General features: G+C 50.9%; 1 protein-coding gene across 3 annotated transcripts in view; it reads right to left on the bottom strand.

Annotated features, from left to right (window-relative positions):
- SLC6A6 (solute carrier family 6 member 6) overlaps nt 1-14,366 on the bottom strand; it is an 89,375-nt gene that overhangs the window by 6,649 nt on the left and 68,360 nt on the right. For all 3 annotated transcript variants that reach the window (XM_066245208.1, XM_066245210.1, XM_066245209.1), the window contains exons 7-13: nt 14,182-14,285; nt 13,931-14,055; nt 10,133-10,245; nt 5,095-5,232; nt 3,825-3,927; nt 3,157-3,257; nt 668-838 (exon numbers count right to left, since the gene is read on the bottom strand). In XM_066245208.1, the coding sequence (XP_066101305.1) occupies nt 668-838; nt 3,157-3,257; nt 3,825-3,927; nt 5,095-5,232; nt 10,133-10,245; nt 13,931-14,055; nt 14,182-14,285 (855 nt within the window). The remainder of the gene's footprint in view (nt 1-667; nt 839-3,156; nt 3,258-3,824; nt 3,928-5,094; nt 5,233-10,132; nt 10,246-13,930; nt 14,056-14,181; nt 14,286-14,366) is intronic.

Below are 14,366 nucleotides of genomic sequence, written 5' to 3'. Positions count from 1 at the left end.
TTTCTGAGAGGAGGTAGGCGGTGGGGAGGAGACGGCGGGCATAGAGGCCTGGGAGCTGGAGGCTTGGCCTGGGACAGAGGTGGCTTCTGAGGGTCAGGCAACAGATAGGACCACAGATCCGGGGAGGGGGACACCAGCATGGGCTAGGCTTATCTGCAGTTTGGCTCCAGGGGAAGGGAAAGCCTCTGGTGGAGCCCAGGCTTCCTCCCTGGCTCCTCGTCTCCTGTCTCACAGCTTCAGAAGCAGCATCCATTGTTCTCCAGATAAAGCCCTAGCTCTCAGCTTGGCATCCAAAGCTGCTGTCACCTCTCTAGCCTCATCACCCACCCCCCAGAATGTGTCAATGCTGCCCAAGTGCGGTCCCACCTCCTTGCACCATGTCCCACAGCCTTCCATCTCAAATTCTGTTTGACAAGTCCCTCCTCCTGCTGCAGCCCTGCTCTGAATGCCACCACAGAGCCTTTTTCCCTGTGAACTGGACTTCGTTCCAGTTTTCCCATGATGCACTCTCCTGTCCACAATCTCAACCACTCCATTGGGCAGCAAGGGTGCAGAACCAGGGCAGGTGATGTGCCCAAGATCGCACAGCAAACTGACAGCAGCGGGTCCTTGGCACGCCTCCCCCCCCCCCCCGCCTCAGTCCAGCCTGGGGCCCCCGAGTGCTCACCACAAGGAACGGCCCTTCTGTCTGGCAGAGGCGGATGGCCATAACCAAGGGGACACAGACCATGGAGGACAGGGCCAGGCTCCAGCCCAGCCCGATGGCCCAGGTGGGGTACACGTACACTTTGTTGTAAGTCAGGGGTACGTACTTGACAAGAGAAAAAATGAAACATCCCTGTGGAGAGATGGGAACAGTTAGGGGAGTCCTGGGCATCAGGAGTGGGGGGTTTCTGGGACCAGGGCAGGCCCCACCCAAGGAGCCCTACCCCTTCTCCACTCTGCAGCAGTAGGACCTCCCCCAGTTCAAATCTGACCAAGTCACATATCTGCTCCAAACTTCTGTGGCTCCCCAGTGCCTTCAGGCTGTAGTCCCAGTTCCTCGGCTTGGCCAGAGCACCACCGGGAGCTGTGCCCCTTCCCTCTCACCTCCCCCTCCCACTGCATCTGCACTCCGGCTACGCTGAATTCCTTCCGGTTCCTCCACCATTTGCTGCAGGGCCTTAGCCCAGGCTGTTCCCTCTGACCGGAACTCTTTTCCCCTCACCTCCTTCTCTTTCCAATTTAGCTTGAATGGTCCTGCCTTACTTGCCCAGGTCCTGACCAGACTCAGTCAGGCATCCATACTTTCCTTCCCAGAAATCATGAGGTTAAAACCACTTCTTCAGCACCTCCTGCCCACCCAACCTGGAGTCAGTGAGGGGCAGAGATGTATATCTCATTCCTTCATTTCTCTAAAATTTGGTGCAGTTCCAGGTGCACACAGCAGATGCACAACAAATGCTAGCTGTGTGGGTGAAAGCTTCCCTTCCCTCCCCATACCTTCCCATCTCTGAGCCCTAAGCCCAGCCCCCCAGGACAAGGTGTGGACCTGGGCCTTCCCATACTGGGTGTCGACAGCCCAGCCTTAAGCCCATGAAACTGGCCACTGGCCATCAGCATCCTTGAACAATGGGATGGGATGAGGAGAGGAGGGGTCAGTTCTGAGTCCCAAAACCTATGCAAAGAGCCAATTTCCCACATATGGCTGTACTGGGAGGGCCCAAGGCTCCTGCTCTGGTCAGAATGACAGCATATCAGAGTATAACCCAGTTGTCTTGAATTACCCACAATGGGGAAATGATGTATCCTCACGATCTAATAACTGAGGTTTGATGGGAAAACAAATCTATCTACATGAGAACAGATGACGGGGAAAGGAGAAAGCATTCGGCTACAGATGCCTTCCACTGGGCACCTGCTGTAAGCCTGACCCTACAGTTGTTTCTGTCCTTATGTGTGAGGCTGTTGCTTAGACAGGGAGGGTGCCAGGAAGTGGCTGCTCTGGGCTCTCCCAACATGAGGAAGTTTTGTACCTGCCTGAGACCCGTAACTGCCTGTCACAGAATTTATCTCCAAAAATAAACTCGCCAAATGTTGTGGTTACTGGCTGCTATATTTACTTCCTTTTATGGGGAAAATAAAGTAAGTACCTCAGAGGGAAAGGCCACAGCCATATTAAATAATAACGGTAACAACCTAAGATTGCCAGCTGCCACTCATGTCCTATGTCACAGCCTCCTCGTTTTACAAATGGGGAGACGGGGCCCAAGAGGAAAAGACACTTTAGGTGTGACTTTAGGTGTGAGTTATGGCAATGTTGACTTCTTCTGGCCTAAGAGCAGAGGTCACTGAGAGGAGGGCCCATTTACTTCTCAGCCCCTGGTCCCCAAATGCATGGCACATGTCTGCCCTTTGTGCTTCCCACAGAGTGAAATGAGAAGGCACAGCAGGTGTGTTCCCCTGCAATTAGCTGCAAAGCTCACAGCTGGTTTCAAACACCAACAGGAAAGCAGCTTTTGCTACAGAGGACTTCCTTTTGGCTGGAGCCTCTGAGAGAAACCTGGAAGCACGCAGGGAACCTAGACGTACTCCAAGGCCACCTTCCAAGACGGTGGTTGAGGAACCCTGGTGAGAAGACAAGCGTGGCACCTCACTGCCCTGGGCCCTGGGCTGGGATGCAGCTCTTGGGAGCGCCCAGAGCATCTCTCTGCTGGGAAATCCCCTCTCTAGTCGCAACCCCCATCTTGCCAGGAAATACCACATTTCCAGTATCTGTGACCTCTCCTTTGTACATCCTAATGGCTCCTTAGTTGAGTCTGTGACAGAGTGGGCTCAGGAGCTCTGGAAGGGTCTGGAGAAAGGTTATGTGCTCTGTGGTGGATCCTCTTAATTTCTCAATGTGCCCTGATACGTTTTCCTCTTTGAGGACGCTTTGCCTTCGTACACGCTGGGTCCTCTGCCAGGAACGCCCTTTCTGTTTTCTCTTCCTGACAAGCTCCTACTCATCCTTCAAAACTCATCTCAAGGTAACTTTCTGGAGCAGCCTGCCTTACTTCCTTCCAGACAGAGCTGTCACTAGGCTTTTTAAAAGACAGCCCTCAGCAGATGCTGAATGCAAAATAATTTAGCAGATGAGAAAAGGCTGCTACCCACATCCAGGCAAAGCAAACTCACAACACAGAGAACTGGAGTGACTACGGCCCAGCTGTACTTCATCCACGGCCCAGGCCGATAGCCGATCATGTCCTCAATACCGTCATACAAGTTATCACTGCCTGCAAGAGACAAAGGTACACAGGTGATGATGTGGTGTCCAGTGCCAACATCCACCCTGGGAACAGCAGAGCATTACCCAAGAGCTATGAGGGGTCTCTGAGGTCTGATCCAGGGCCTTGCACTTTATACCATATATACCCAAGTGTGGCAGATGTTTGTCTGAAATTATCTAAAATTCAAAAGTAACTAGGCATCCTGTATTATTTTGGCCACATTAAGCTATCCCACCCAAAACCTGGTGTGACAAAGCCAAGGTCTCAAGGAGGTCAGATGGACCATTCCTGGACCCCAGAACGGTTTATCAGATAGAGCCCTGCACTGCCAAGTTATGCATTTGCCAAAACATACAGTCACACCCTGCACCTTTAGCAGAGGGAGAATCTGTAGTATGGCTACAACAATATTATCTGTGTAAGGAAAAGGCAGCCTTCAGACAAAAAGTCAATGTAGGGGAGGCCTTTGTGTTCAACTCAGCATGAATTCCCCTTAGAATTCTGTTTCTGAATTTTCTATAGAGAGGCCCAAAGGAAAGACTTGAGAAAGGGTAGGCAAAAACTAGTACTTACCATATATCCAGGCAACAACAAAACATTCAAAGAATGCAACCCACAAAAGGCATACACCGCTAGCTGCATAGTAGTCAAAGAGTTGAAACACATACATGCCACCCTGTGGGGGGGAGGGGGAAACAGATGTTTGATTTGTTATTTGGTATCTAAATCCCTTAATATATAAAGAGCTCTGGCAATCAATAAGAAAATACAAAACCCAAAAGAAAAACTGACAAAATCTAAAAACAAAACAACCCCCAAAACTGAAGTCTATGATAACCAGATACCTATGTAAAAAGACACTCCACGTTTGACAAATTGCGTGTGCACGCGCGCACACACACACACACACACAGAAAACAAAGCAACATGTCTTCCTTAGCAAAAAATATGATGAGTTCACTGAAGGCTGCTTCCAAAGGAGGTATCTAAAACCAACAGTGGCCAACATAGAAGACTTCAGCAACATCCAGCTACTCAGTGTGGACCTGTGATCTACCTTTTGTGGGAGGATATTTCTTATAGACACTTCCAGAAAAATATTTACTTTTATTGCCAGTAAGGAAAAGTGTGATTGATGGGAAGCCCTGAATTTGGTTTGGGAGCTAATGCAATCTTCTCTGAAGACTATGGGGAGGTGGGTGGAATGAGGTACAGGAGAGATCGTGCTCTAGGCCTATGCCAAGTTCACAGGCCTACGTTCTTGAATACAAGAATCTTCTCCTCTCTGGCCCACCTCTTGCTGGACATGCTGATCCACTGCTGCCTTAGACACTCTTGCTCCTTCCCTCTCCTGCTCCTTTGTCCCACTTTGAATGGATCCTCTTCTGGCCATTGCCCGCTCTCTGAACAGTGCACATTCCCAGCCTCAGCACTATCTAGTATTTACCTTCAAGAATCACCTCCCCACCAGGCCTGTGAAGGGCAGCTGCACAGTTAGGGGTGAACAGAGCTGTTGTTAAAATGGCTTTTACCTGAAGCACCGCTCCCCTAAGCCTCCCAGGATGAGGGAGAGACAGAGCAGCAGTGTTGCCATGGGAACAGGAAAAATGGGTAGAAAGTTTGGATCAACTGCTGGGGTCCCCTCCACAGTGTGGGCTGAGCCCCTGGGCAGGGCAGGGCCCCTGATTGGGTGGGGGTAGAAGACTGCTCACCCTGATCCTCTCACCCAGCTGGTGGGGGGACCTGAGAGGTGGTATGGCCTGAACTGCTCTAAGACACATATTTGGGACACCAAGGGCCCTATAAGGGGAGGCCCCTCATACCAGGTAAGAGAGCCACCTACCTCCGTCACCATCGTCAGCCCCAGTAGGTAGCTGATGCTACACATCAAGGCGATGAAGATTTCCCGACGGAAACCCTTCCTTAGGAAGGATGGGTAAAGATCAACCAAGGACGTGATCTGTCCTTCGACTTCAACAAACTGGGGGGAGGGGGAGAAAGAGAGCAGTTGAGTGGCAGATGCCCAATACCTCCCCTCTGCTTAGAGAGAGAGGCCTGGCATCACAATCAGCCTGTGGGGTCAAGTCCAAACCTGTGAACCGGTCTTGTGGGCTTGGCCTGCCTGTCAAGCCACGGAGACCCAGGCACAGTTCCCCCCATATTCCATAGCTTCCATCTCTGCCGAGGCTAGTCCCGCTACAAGAATGCTTTGCCCCCATCATTCAAGACTCAATTCAAGAATGACTGTTCTCTGAAGCCAATGCTGACCCTCTGCCCTGGCACTTGTGTGTGTTGACAGACAACCTCCAAATTTGGTCTTGATCCTCTCTGAAACCATAGTGGTGTCCTCTTATTTCTAGGCTTCGAGTGACCAGATGGGTCGGGCACATGCTCAACAGACACATGACAAATGAATGGATAACCCAAAACAAGTCTGGGCCTCAGTTTCCTCATCAGGTTCACGTGATGATTTTTACCTGGGGATTGTAGGCCCACAAGAGAATTGTGCATGTGTGCATGCACATCTGTGTCCACATGTGTTAGCTCAATATAGCCAGGACTCCAGGGCTCATGGACTCTAGGAACCCACCCCTCGGCTCCCAACCATGAGTTAATGTTCTAGAATGACCCTTTATCTTTCTAAATCTTCCCATCTTTGTACCTCACAATTTATATTGGAGACTTCCATGTCATTACATGGAAAGCTGCTTCATTTTTTAAATGGTGACATAAAACTCTGTCCTGTGGGCCTGACCTGTGGTGGCGCAGTGGATAAAGCGTCGACCTGGAAATGCTGAGGTCGCCGGTTCAAAACCCTGGGCTTGCCTGGTCAAGGCACATATGGGAGTTGATGCTTTCAGCTCCTCCCCCCTTCTCTCTCTCTCCTCTCTGTCTCTATCTCCCTCTCTCTCTCCTCTCTAAAATGAATAAATAAATAAATAAAAATTAAAAAAAAAAAAAAAAACTCTGTCCTGTGGATACACGCCATCATAGATCAATAATCAGTGCCCGACAGATGGTTTCCAGCCTCTGCAGCTACTGAGCTGGGCCAGAACTCTACCCCTACATCTGTCTTTAGGCGGATGTGCACAAAGAAAAACTTCAGGATAAAGGGCTCATTTGGATGGCTACAGACACATTGCCCTGCCAACCAACACACCCTCTAAGGCCAATCTGATTCCTTTAAAAGTTGAAAAGCTAAAACCCCCACCCATCTGTTCTGTTCTTTCATCTGGGAGAGGCTTTCGGGAAGGAATGTTTCCTCAACCTTCCTACAAGACAAGTCCAAGCACTTACTCCTCCGGGATGCATCACAGGAGGCTCAAGGGATACAAACAAGGAGCAGCCCCCTTTCACGTGCTGAAAGGGGCAGGAGAAATGACTCTTTGTTGCCAGTGACTCAGGGAAAAGGTGACCAAGAAACTCTTGAAAGGGGCCCAAATACAAGGGGCTGATGTTTTAACCTCTCTTTGACAGCGTCAGGTAAATGGGTTTTGAATTAAATTGCTACTGAATTAAAGCAAACCTACAGCTCAAGCGTTGGCTTCAAAGGGAATTTAAAAACAAAGGTTTGTTCTTTTTTTTTCTAAAGTGGGGAAATTACAGACAGGAAGACCCAGTGCCACTGTGAGTCAGGGCCAAGACTTGCACAAGCCCCTCGTTTCCAAGTTCGCTGCATTTCCGGAGAACATACTCCCTCACCCCCACTCCACCGGCCTCTTCAGACCTGCCTTATTTAACAGCTATGTGACTGACTTCCCCAAGCCTCAGTTTCTCCCCCTGCAAAATGGGAGGGTCCTGCCTACTCAGCAGGGATGCTGAGACAGATGTGAAGTCATTAGAGTGAAGTTGCAATTGCATGATTAACTTTAACCCACGTCAGGGGGCTGGGATGGCTGAGCTCCTGGGAGAGGGGTTCCAGCTCTCTTCCTGTGATGTCTGTTTACAGCTGTCGCCTGCAGGTAGGCCAGACACCTACAGGCATCTGTCCCTGCTCCATCTCACCAAGAAACACTCAGCAGTGCAATGGCTCCTAAGCCAGACACTGCCCGCCAAGTGCTAGAAATCTGGGGAGAGTGTTTCCTGTAATGAGCAAGGGTGCAGCTCCTACAGCAGCGAGAGGTCCTGCTTAACACTGACTACGGGTCTCTGTACTTCCAGGTGAGGGAGCTATTTGGGGGTAACTCAAAGGTACAAATAGGGTGACAAACTAGCAGATCTGGGAACAAGCTGTGGCTCCACTCGCTCACCAGCTGTGTGTGGCCTCAGCCGGAGGAGTCCCCATCTCTCTAAACCTCAGTTTTCCAGGCATCGGGACATTGTGCAGATTAAGGAGCTAATGCAGGAAAAAGCCAGGTTGGGTGGGAGGAGGGGGAGAGGAGTTAAGTGTTTAATGGGAACAGAATTTCAGTTTCGGCCCTGATTTATTGATGTCATCCCATTAAAATAAAAATTTATTTATAAAAAAAAAAAAGAATTTCAGTTTCGGGGAGATGAAAATTCTGGAGGTGGATGGTGGTGATGGATGCACAACAATGTGGATATACCTTTTTTTTTTTTTTACAGGGACAGAGAGAGAGTCAGAGAGAGGGATAGACAGGGACAGACAGACAGGAATGGAGAGAGATGAGAAGCATCAATCATCAGTTTTTCATTGCAACACCTTAGTTGTTCATTGATTGCTTTCTCATATGTGCCTTGACCGCGGGCCTTCAGCAGACTGAGTAACCCCTTGCTCGAGCCAGCAACTTTGGGTTCAAGCTGGTGGGCTTTTTGCTCTAACCAGATGAGCCCACGCTCAAGCTGGCGACCTCAGGGTCTTGAACCTGGGTCCTCCGCATCCCAGTCCGACACTCTATCCACTGCACCACCGCCTGGTCAGGTAATGTGGATATACTTAATGCCACTGAACTGCACACTTAAAAATGGCTAAGGGGGTGTAATGGGGAACATCGGGGTGGGGGTGGGGGTGTTGAATCCATGTTAACACACTTGAATCCATGTTAACACAATAAGTTAAAATTAATAAAAAAAATTTTTAAATGGCAAAGATGGGCAATCTTATGTTCTGTGTATTTTACCACATATACACATAAAAGCCTAGCATGAAGCCTGGCCCATGTAAACACCTCTAGTGGCACTGCTCCAAAAACCTTCCCTCATGTCCCCAAGTTCACACAGCACATAGTGCCAAGGAGGGATCCCAACCTATGCCACTGGATGCGAGACACCGTGCCCACCCAGCTCTCCACGTATAATTCCACCATGTCCCTTGTTGGTATATCAAAGGCAGGTCATTTGAGCTCTGAGCAGACTTCCATGCTCTGAAGTGAAAAGAGAACCGTTCCCTCTGAGGCTGGCTTTAGGAGCTCCCTGATTCCCTAAGTGCCTGGGCCACTGAGGGAGCAAGCTCAGAGGGGCACATCCCCAGCTGTCCCCACTTGCCTCCCAGGGAGAAAAACCTAACGAATAAAACCACCTCCGCTTGCTCAGGAAGTAGGTTCCGCAGCCCAAGAGGCCTATTTGGGGCTTCATCATTTATTAACTTCTCTGTTTTTGTTTTTTGCTTTCAATTAGAGGTCTGGAAGAAGTTAGAACAGCCCTTTGCTTGGGGCCTCCGAAGGCCAAACTCATTAACTAGGGATGATTAATGGAGTCCTGCTGTGTACACAGCTTAAGCCCATCAACAACTGGGAAAGTACTTTGTTTTTATCCCCCAAATATTTTCATTCTGTCTTCTCTGCTAATCCTGCTCCACTTTCTGTCAAATACTTCGCTCTGCTCCTGACCTTGCTGGTGGACCACCCCCTCTGCTCTGCCTAACCTTCGAAGACGTGCCTCCGCGCTGGTCCTGAGTTCCTAGGGATCTGCTCTAGGCACTGGCTTTGCAACTGCTGCCCTCAGGGTGGGGGGCAGAGCAGTCTTCTGAACTGGCCACAGGCCCCCACCTTTCACTGGGTCTCAGATGACCAACAGTTTTCTATGAGGCAGCCAGACCCCCAGACCATCACACATGAGGCTGCAAAATGCCTGCTTTCAGTGACTGACCTCAGATGCTGGCCCCTAGATGACAGACACCACATGCAAGGCTCTAACTGGCCTGGGCACGGGACCAGCCTGCCCTGCATACGATAACTCCCACTTCCGGAGTCATGCCTGTACTCAAACTGCTGTCTTGGGAAGACCCCAATGAAAATACACATACAGTATCTCCAGGGACAGGCGACTTAGAGCTCACACTATTCATCCTCCGAGCACCTCTGACTGCTCTGTACCAGGCACTGTACCAGGTGCTTCATGCATGCAATGGAGATATAATCGTACCCATTTACCAGATGAGGAAACTGAGGCTCAGAGGGGAAAGGAAACGTGACCAACATCACACAGCAGCTTGGGGGACTTAGCACTGTTTGTTACTCCAAAGTCAGATGCAGCCCCTGGCTGGTTCTCATTGAGCTCTAGAGGGAGGCCCGAGCCCTGGAGGGGAGATGCTGGTCCCTCTTCCCCTAACTGTCATGTGCCATGTCACTCCTGGGCCCCTGCCCAGCCACCCATGGGGGAGTGCACCATTTCTGTTTCGGCCTCGCCCTTTCATTTCCCACCTATGGCTTTGTTTTAACCACACCCCTCAGTTGTCCATTTCCCCTTGATGATGTCAAAGACCTGAGCGTTGAGGCAGATGTCCCTGAGGCCTGTCCCACTCCCGTGGTCCCAGAGGAACCCTTGCTAGCTGAAACTGTTGCAAGTCTTCTGTGAGGGTTGGAAGGGCAGAACCACCTCACACACAGCACAAAGGAAGCTCTTCCAGAACCAGGCCCTCCCTGGGCAGCCCCGCCCTGGGCCGAGCCCTGCCCTGGGCTGAGCCTTCCATCTGCACATACCTGGCTATCCAGTCCAAGCAAGAGAAGCATAATAAAAAAAAGAATGGACCAAAATGTGGGCAGCGGCATCATTGTCACAGCTTTTGGGTAGGCAATGAAGGCCAGGCCAGGACCTAAAGGGAAGAGAAGACGGGAAGGGACAGAGGGGAGAGACACATCAGCGGCCGAGCACCAGGAGCACCGGAGCTCATACACAGACACCTGGGCCTAAGGCGGGTCTCCCAACCCAAAATGCAGGGAGAAGCCAGGCCTGAACGCCTGCCTAGGGAAAGACACCATTGTTGGGTGGGACGCACAGGGGCTCAGGCAGGGCCCCGTTTTAGCATCTGTCTCCTAAGCAGCAGCACAAGTAGCCTCCTCACACACCAGAATCCGGACAGACCCTGGTTATTGGGCTGGGAAATGGGACTGCTGAGCCTGGACTCAGTCAGCTGACTTGGAAAGGAAGCACCCCTCAGCCCTCAAACCAGAGCAGCCGTGCCAACATTTGCTGGAAGGAAACTAGGGGGAAAGGTCTGGTTATGTGACTGCTAAATCCCTGTTTGCAAAGAAAAGGTTTCTCCTGAAACACTGCATGAGTGGGAAAGACAGGAAAGGGAACAGAGGACCACATCCCACAGGGCAAGTGCCTCTTCAGGCGTGCCTTTGCGCCTTCACCCACGCAACGTCGGGGCCGAGCCCAAAGCTGCAGGGAGGAGTGTGTGGGGCCGGCCACCGGGCCAGGGGGACCCCGGGCCTACACTCAGGTCCTCACCCCACAGTCTCCTTCATCTACTCTTTATACTACCACACGCCCACTCAGGGCCTCAGTTTCCCCACCTGAGAAGTAAAGGGCAGGTTACCATAAATGACTCCCACGAAGCCTTTTTGTGTTCAGATTCTCAGATGCTGACACCATCTCCCTAGGAAAGGGCTTCTGTTTTCTAAAAAGGGACACTGACAGAATCTGGTGACAGGGCTTGGGAGACAGGAACCCCATCAGTTCAGGGGGCGCCCTTCTGACCAGACCCATCCTGAAGACATGGAGAAACATCTCCCATCTCTAGTCGACCTGAGAGAAGATGCCAGGGGGCAGACAGAGCTGTAACTGAGGCCCGTGGGTCCAAGACACAGGAGGCCTAAATGGCCTAAGCTAAAAAAAATAATAAAACCCACAACTTAAAAAAAAAAAGAAAAAAAATGAAGAAATGCAAAACTAAACAGCCTGGAGGCAGGATATTTAAAGCAGATACCAGAACCAAATGACCAGTAAAAAAAAATGAGGGTCGAGGGAACCTTTGAAATAAATAGGAGCCAGAAACCACGCGGCACAGCATTAAACACAAATGTGGCAGTCAAGGGCGAGTCCTTTCGTAATCCAGAGTCCACTCAACCTGGTGACAAACCGACCATGACCAAGCATCCTCAGGTGGCTAGAGAACTAGCCCCTAAGAAGTGGTGGAAGGAGTGCTCGCTCTAACTCTGAAACCCAAGTGGGACTCGGCAGCCACGCTTCCACCAAGGCCAGGGCCCTGGTCCCCCAACACGTCAGCTCCGTGGGAGGAGTCAAGTCCAGCCGACTTTGAGACAGATGTAAAATGGGTGCCCTAGCCTCCCCCCCCCCCGGGGGGCCTGTGAAGGTTCTCAATGCACTCGTTTCTGTATTTCAGTTTTGCCTTTCTCAAGCCAGCCTCTGGGAGAGGGTCTGAGCGCCTCTCTCTCGAAGCGCACGGTGACTCTAGAGGAGCCCTGTGAAATAATGCAGCCCCTCCGAGCATTCTGCATGCCTCTCTGTTAGCGGAGACTGCACTTCTCTACATTTCATCTGCACTCCGTTCAGCTAAATAATATGTTGTTCAAATGTACTTGGCTCAATCTGGTGCTTGTTAAAAGCTTATTAGAGAAATAATCACCCTTGATTTGTCGGTTATTCAGACATCACCATGGGGAATAAACGCCAAGATCTTTGAAGTGGACGAGGAGGAAGAAAACAACTTAGGTTGACAATGTATACATACACATAAAAATACCTAGCTGTCCACAGAGAGCTGTCTTACATATTGATACATTATCTCCCACCAACAAGTTCACTTCCACGCTCCTGGCGATTCCCAATCAGACGCGGTTTACAAGCCCTCCACCGAAAAAAAAGCCATCTGCAAAGGTGTATACTGTCTCCCTTACACACTCTACCAACTCACAGGTGGGTGTGGATATTTCTGGAATTAATTTCTGTGTCCTTAAGTCTCAGGCCTGCCTTTGGGAGTTTCTCAGGGCAGGAAAACTATATCTGAAGGTCTGATTTGGAACTGGGGCCAGTGGAGAAATGCATGGGCCGAAGCACGAACCTGCCACCTTGTCCTGCACATTGTGGTGTGAGGATGGGGCTTGGCTGCATCTTTACAAGTGAGGAGGAAAGCAGGACCAGGGGCTCAGAGAAGCAAGGGGAACCCAGACATATTCTCACACAGGAACAGCCAGATGTTGCCAGGGTTGGGGGGGTTAGGTAGGAGAGGGGACACCCTCATGTCAGAGGAGCCCTGTCCTGGAGACCCAAGCTCTGTCCCTGACCAGCCCAAGTCTCTCAAGGCCGTTGGTCTTATCTGTGTAGACATCTGAATGTACAATGCTGAGGTACCTGAGCCCGCAACTCTACAGTCCTATGGACAAGGCTGACTGACACCTTGGTAGAGACTCCAGCTGTGCCTGACCTTGGTCTGTGGTGGTCCCTGGAATCAGCTGCTTTCTTCAGGGCTTGAGGTGCCTCAGCCCAGGACCGCCACTTGCCTCCAAGAGGCCCCACAGAGGTCATGAAAAATTAGGAGGTCAGGCAGAGGAGAGGGAGGTGTGTAAAGTAACAAAATCTCCCAGGCACCTTGATGGCCACCTTCCGAGTAAATTGGGCAGAACCAGGAAAGGGCAGAGAAGCCAGAAAGGTGGACTCTGAGGATCATGAGAGCCTAAGGTCCCCACTTCCATGGCTAAGCCATTGCAGTACTAAAGCTGCAGGTCCAGCACTCAGCGCATCATGACAAGTCTTAAAACTTAGGCACCTGAGATATGGTAGTTCTGAGACTCTAGGATTCCAGCAACTGAAGACCTTACAATCCTCAGACTCTGGAACTACCTTGCTGGAGCTCCAGGATCAGCCTAAGAGCCCAGGCATTGCAAAGTCCATGACTCTAAGACCCTTCACTTCCCAGTGACCCAGGGAGGAGCACACTAGCAACAGGGCCCACATCCTGAGAGGGTGCCTGTGTACCCACATCCCACCCCCAAATCAGATCCACCACAATCCAAGAGGGTGGCCTGCCACACCTGATGCCTCACCCACCCCATGCCTACGGTGGTGCCTAACACAGAGTGGAGGCTCAATAAATCAATAAACATCAGTGGAATGAATGGATGGGTTTGCTTAGAGGGAGCGCGCTAGGAGCAAAGTGCAAAATACAGAAACCAAAGCCGAGAAGGTGGTGATGGAATGCCGATTGGTGGCTGACTTGGACCTGAGTTACAAAAGTGGTTTCTATCCGGAAACCAGGAGTTTACTGGGGAAGGATGGGGAGGGAGGAAGATCACATCCCAACTTAACCAAACCCATGTTTCTGCCGCCCCTTGGGCCAAATTGCAATGAGAGTGTTTAAAATTTAGTTTTTATACTCTGGTACTTGGGGGACATCTTGGTGGGGGGGGTCCATTTTGGAAACCAGGCTCGTCCCCCCCCCTCCAAAGCCCCTGGGGTCTGGCTTCATGCCTGCAGTACTCAGCTTAAACACTAGGTGGCAGTGCCCACCACCACTGCCACCGATACCACCATACCTGACTCAGCCACATCAGCAATGTCCACCCCTTGCTCTTGTGCCATGAAGCCCAGGATGGAAAAAATTGCGAAGCCAGACACAAAACTGGTACCACTGTTCAGGCATCCCAGCAGCATACAGTCCCTAAGTTACACATATGTCAGGGAGCAAGTTAATTCACAACACAAGGAAGCCACGCTCCCTACTTCTCTTTTTTCTTTAAACATCATCATTTCTAAGGTCCACCAGGCCCGCCGGCACAACACTTGCCTGTACGAGTTGTACTTGTATTTGTTGTAGCTCCCCAGTGAGGTCATGGCCCCCAGGCAGATGGCATAGGAGAAGAATATCTGGGTCCCAGCATCAATCCATACCTATGGGGGTGTGGGGTGGCAAGGAGAGAGAGGACACCATTAGAGCTGGTCTCCTGTAGTAGGCAGTGTGGGTCCTTGGCC

Source organism: Saccopteryx bilineata, chromosome 10 (genome assembly GCF_036850765.1).
Source record: "Saccopteryx bilineata isolate mSacBil1 chromosome 10, mSacBil1_pri_phased_curated, whole genome shotgun sequence".
NCBI classification, from domain to species: domain Eukaryota; kingdom Metazoa; phylum Chordata; class Mammalia; order Chiroptera; family Emballonuridae; genus Saccopteryx; species Saccopteryx bilineata.
Note: the sequence above shows the minus strand (reverse complement) of the source record. Positions and strands in the feature narration are given on the sequence as shown.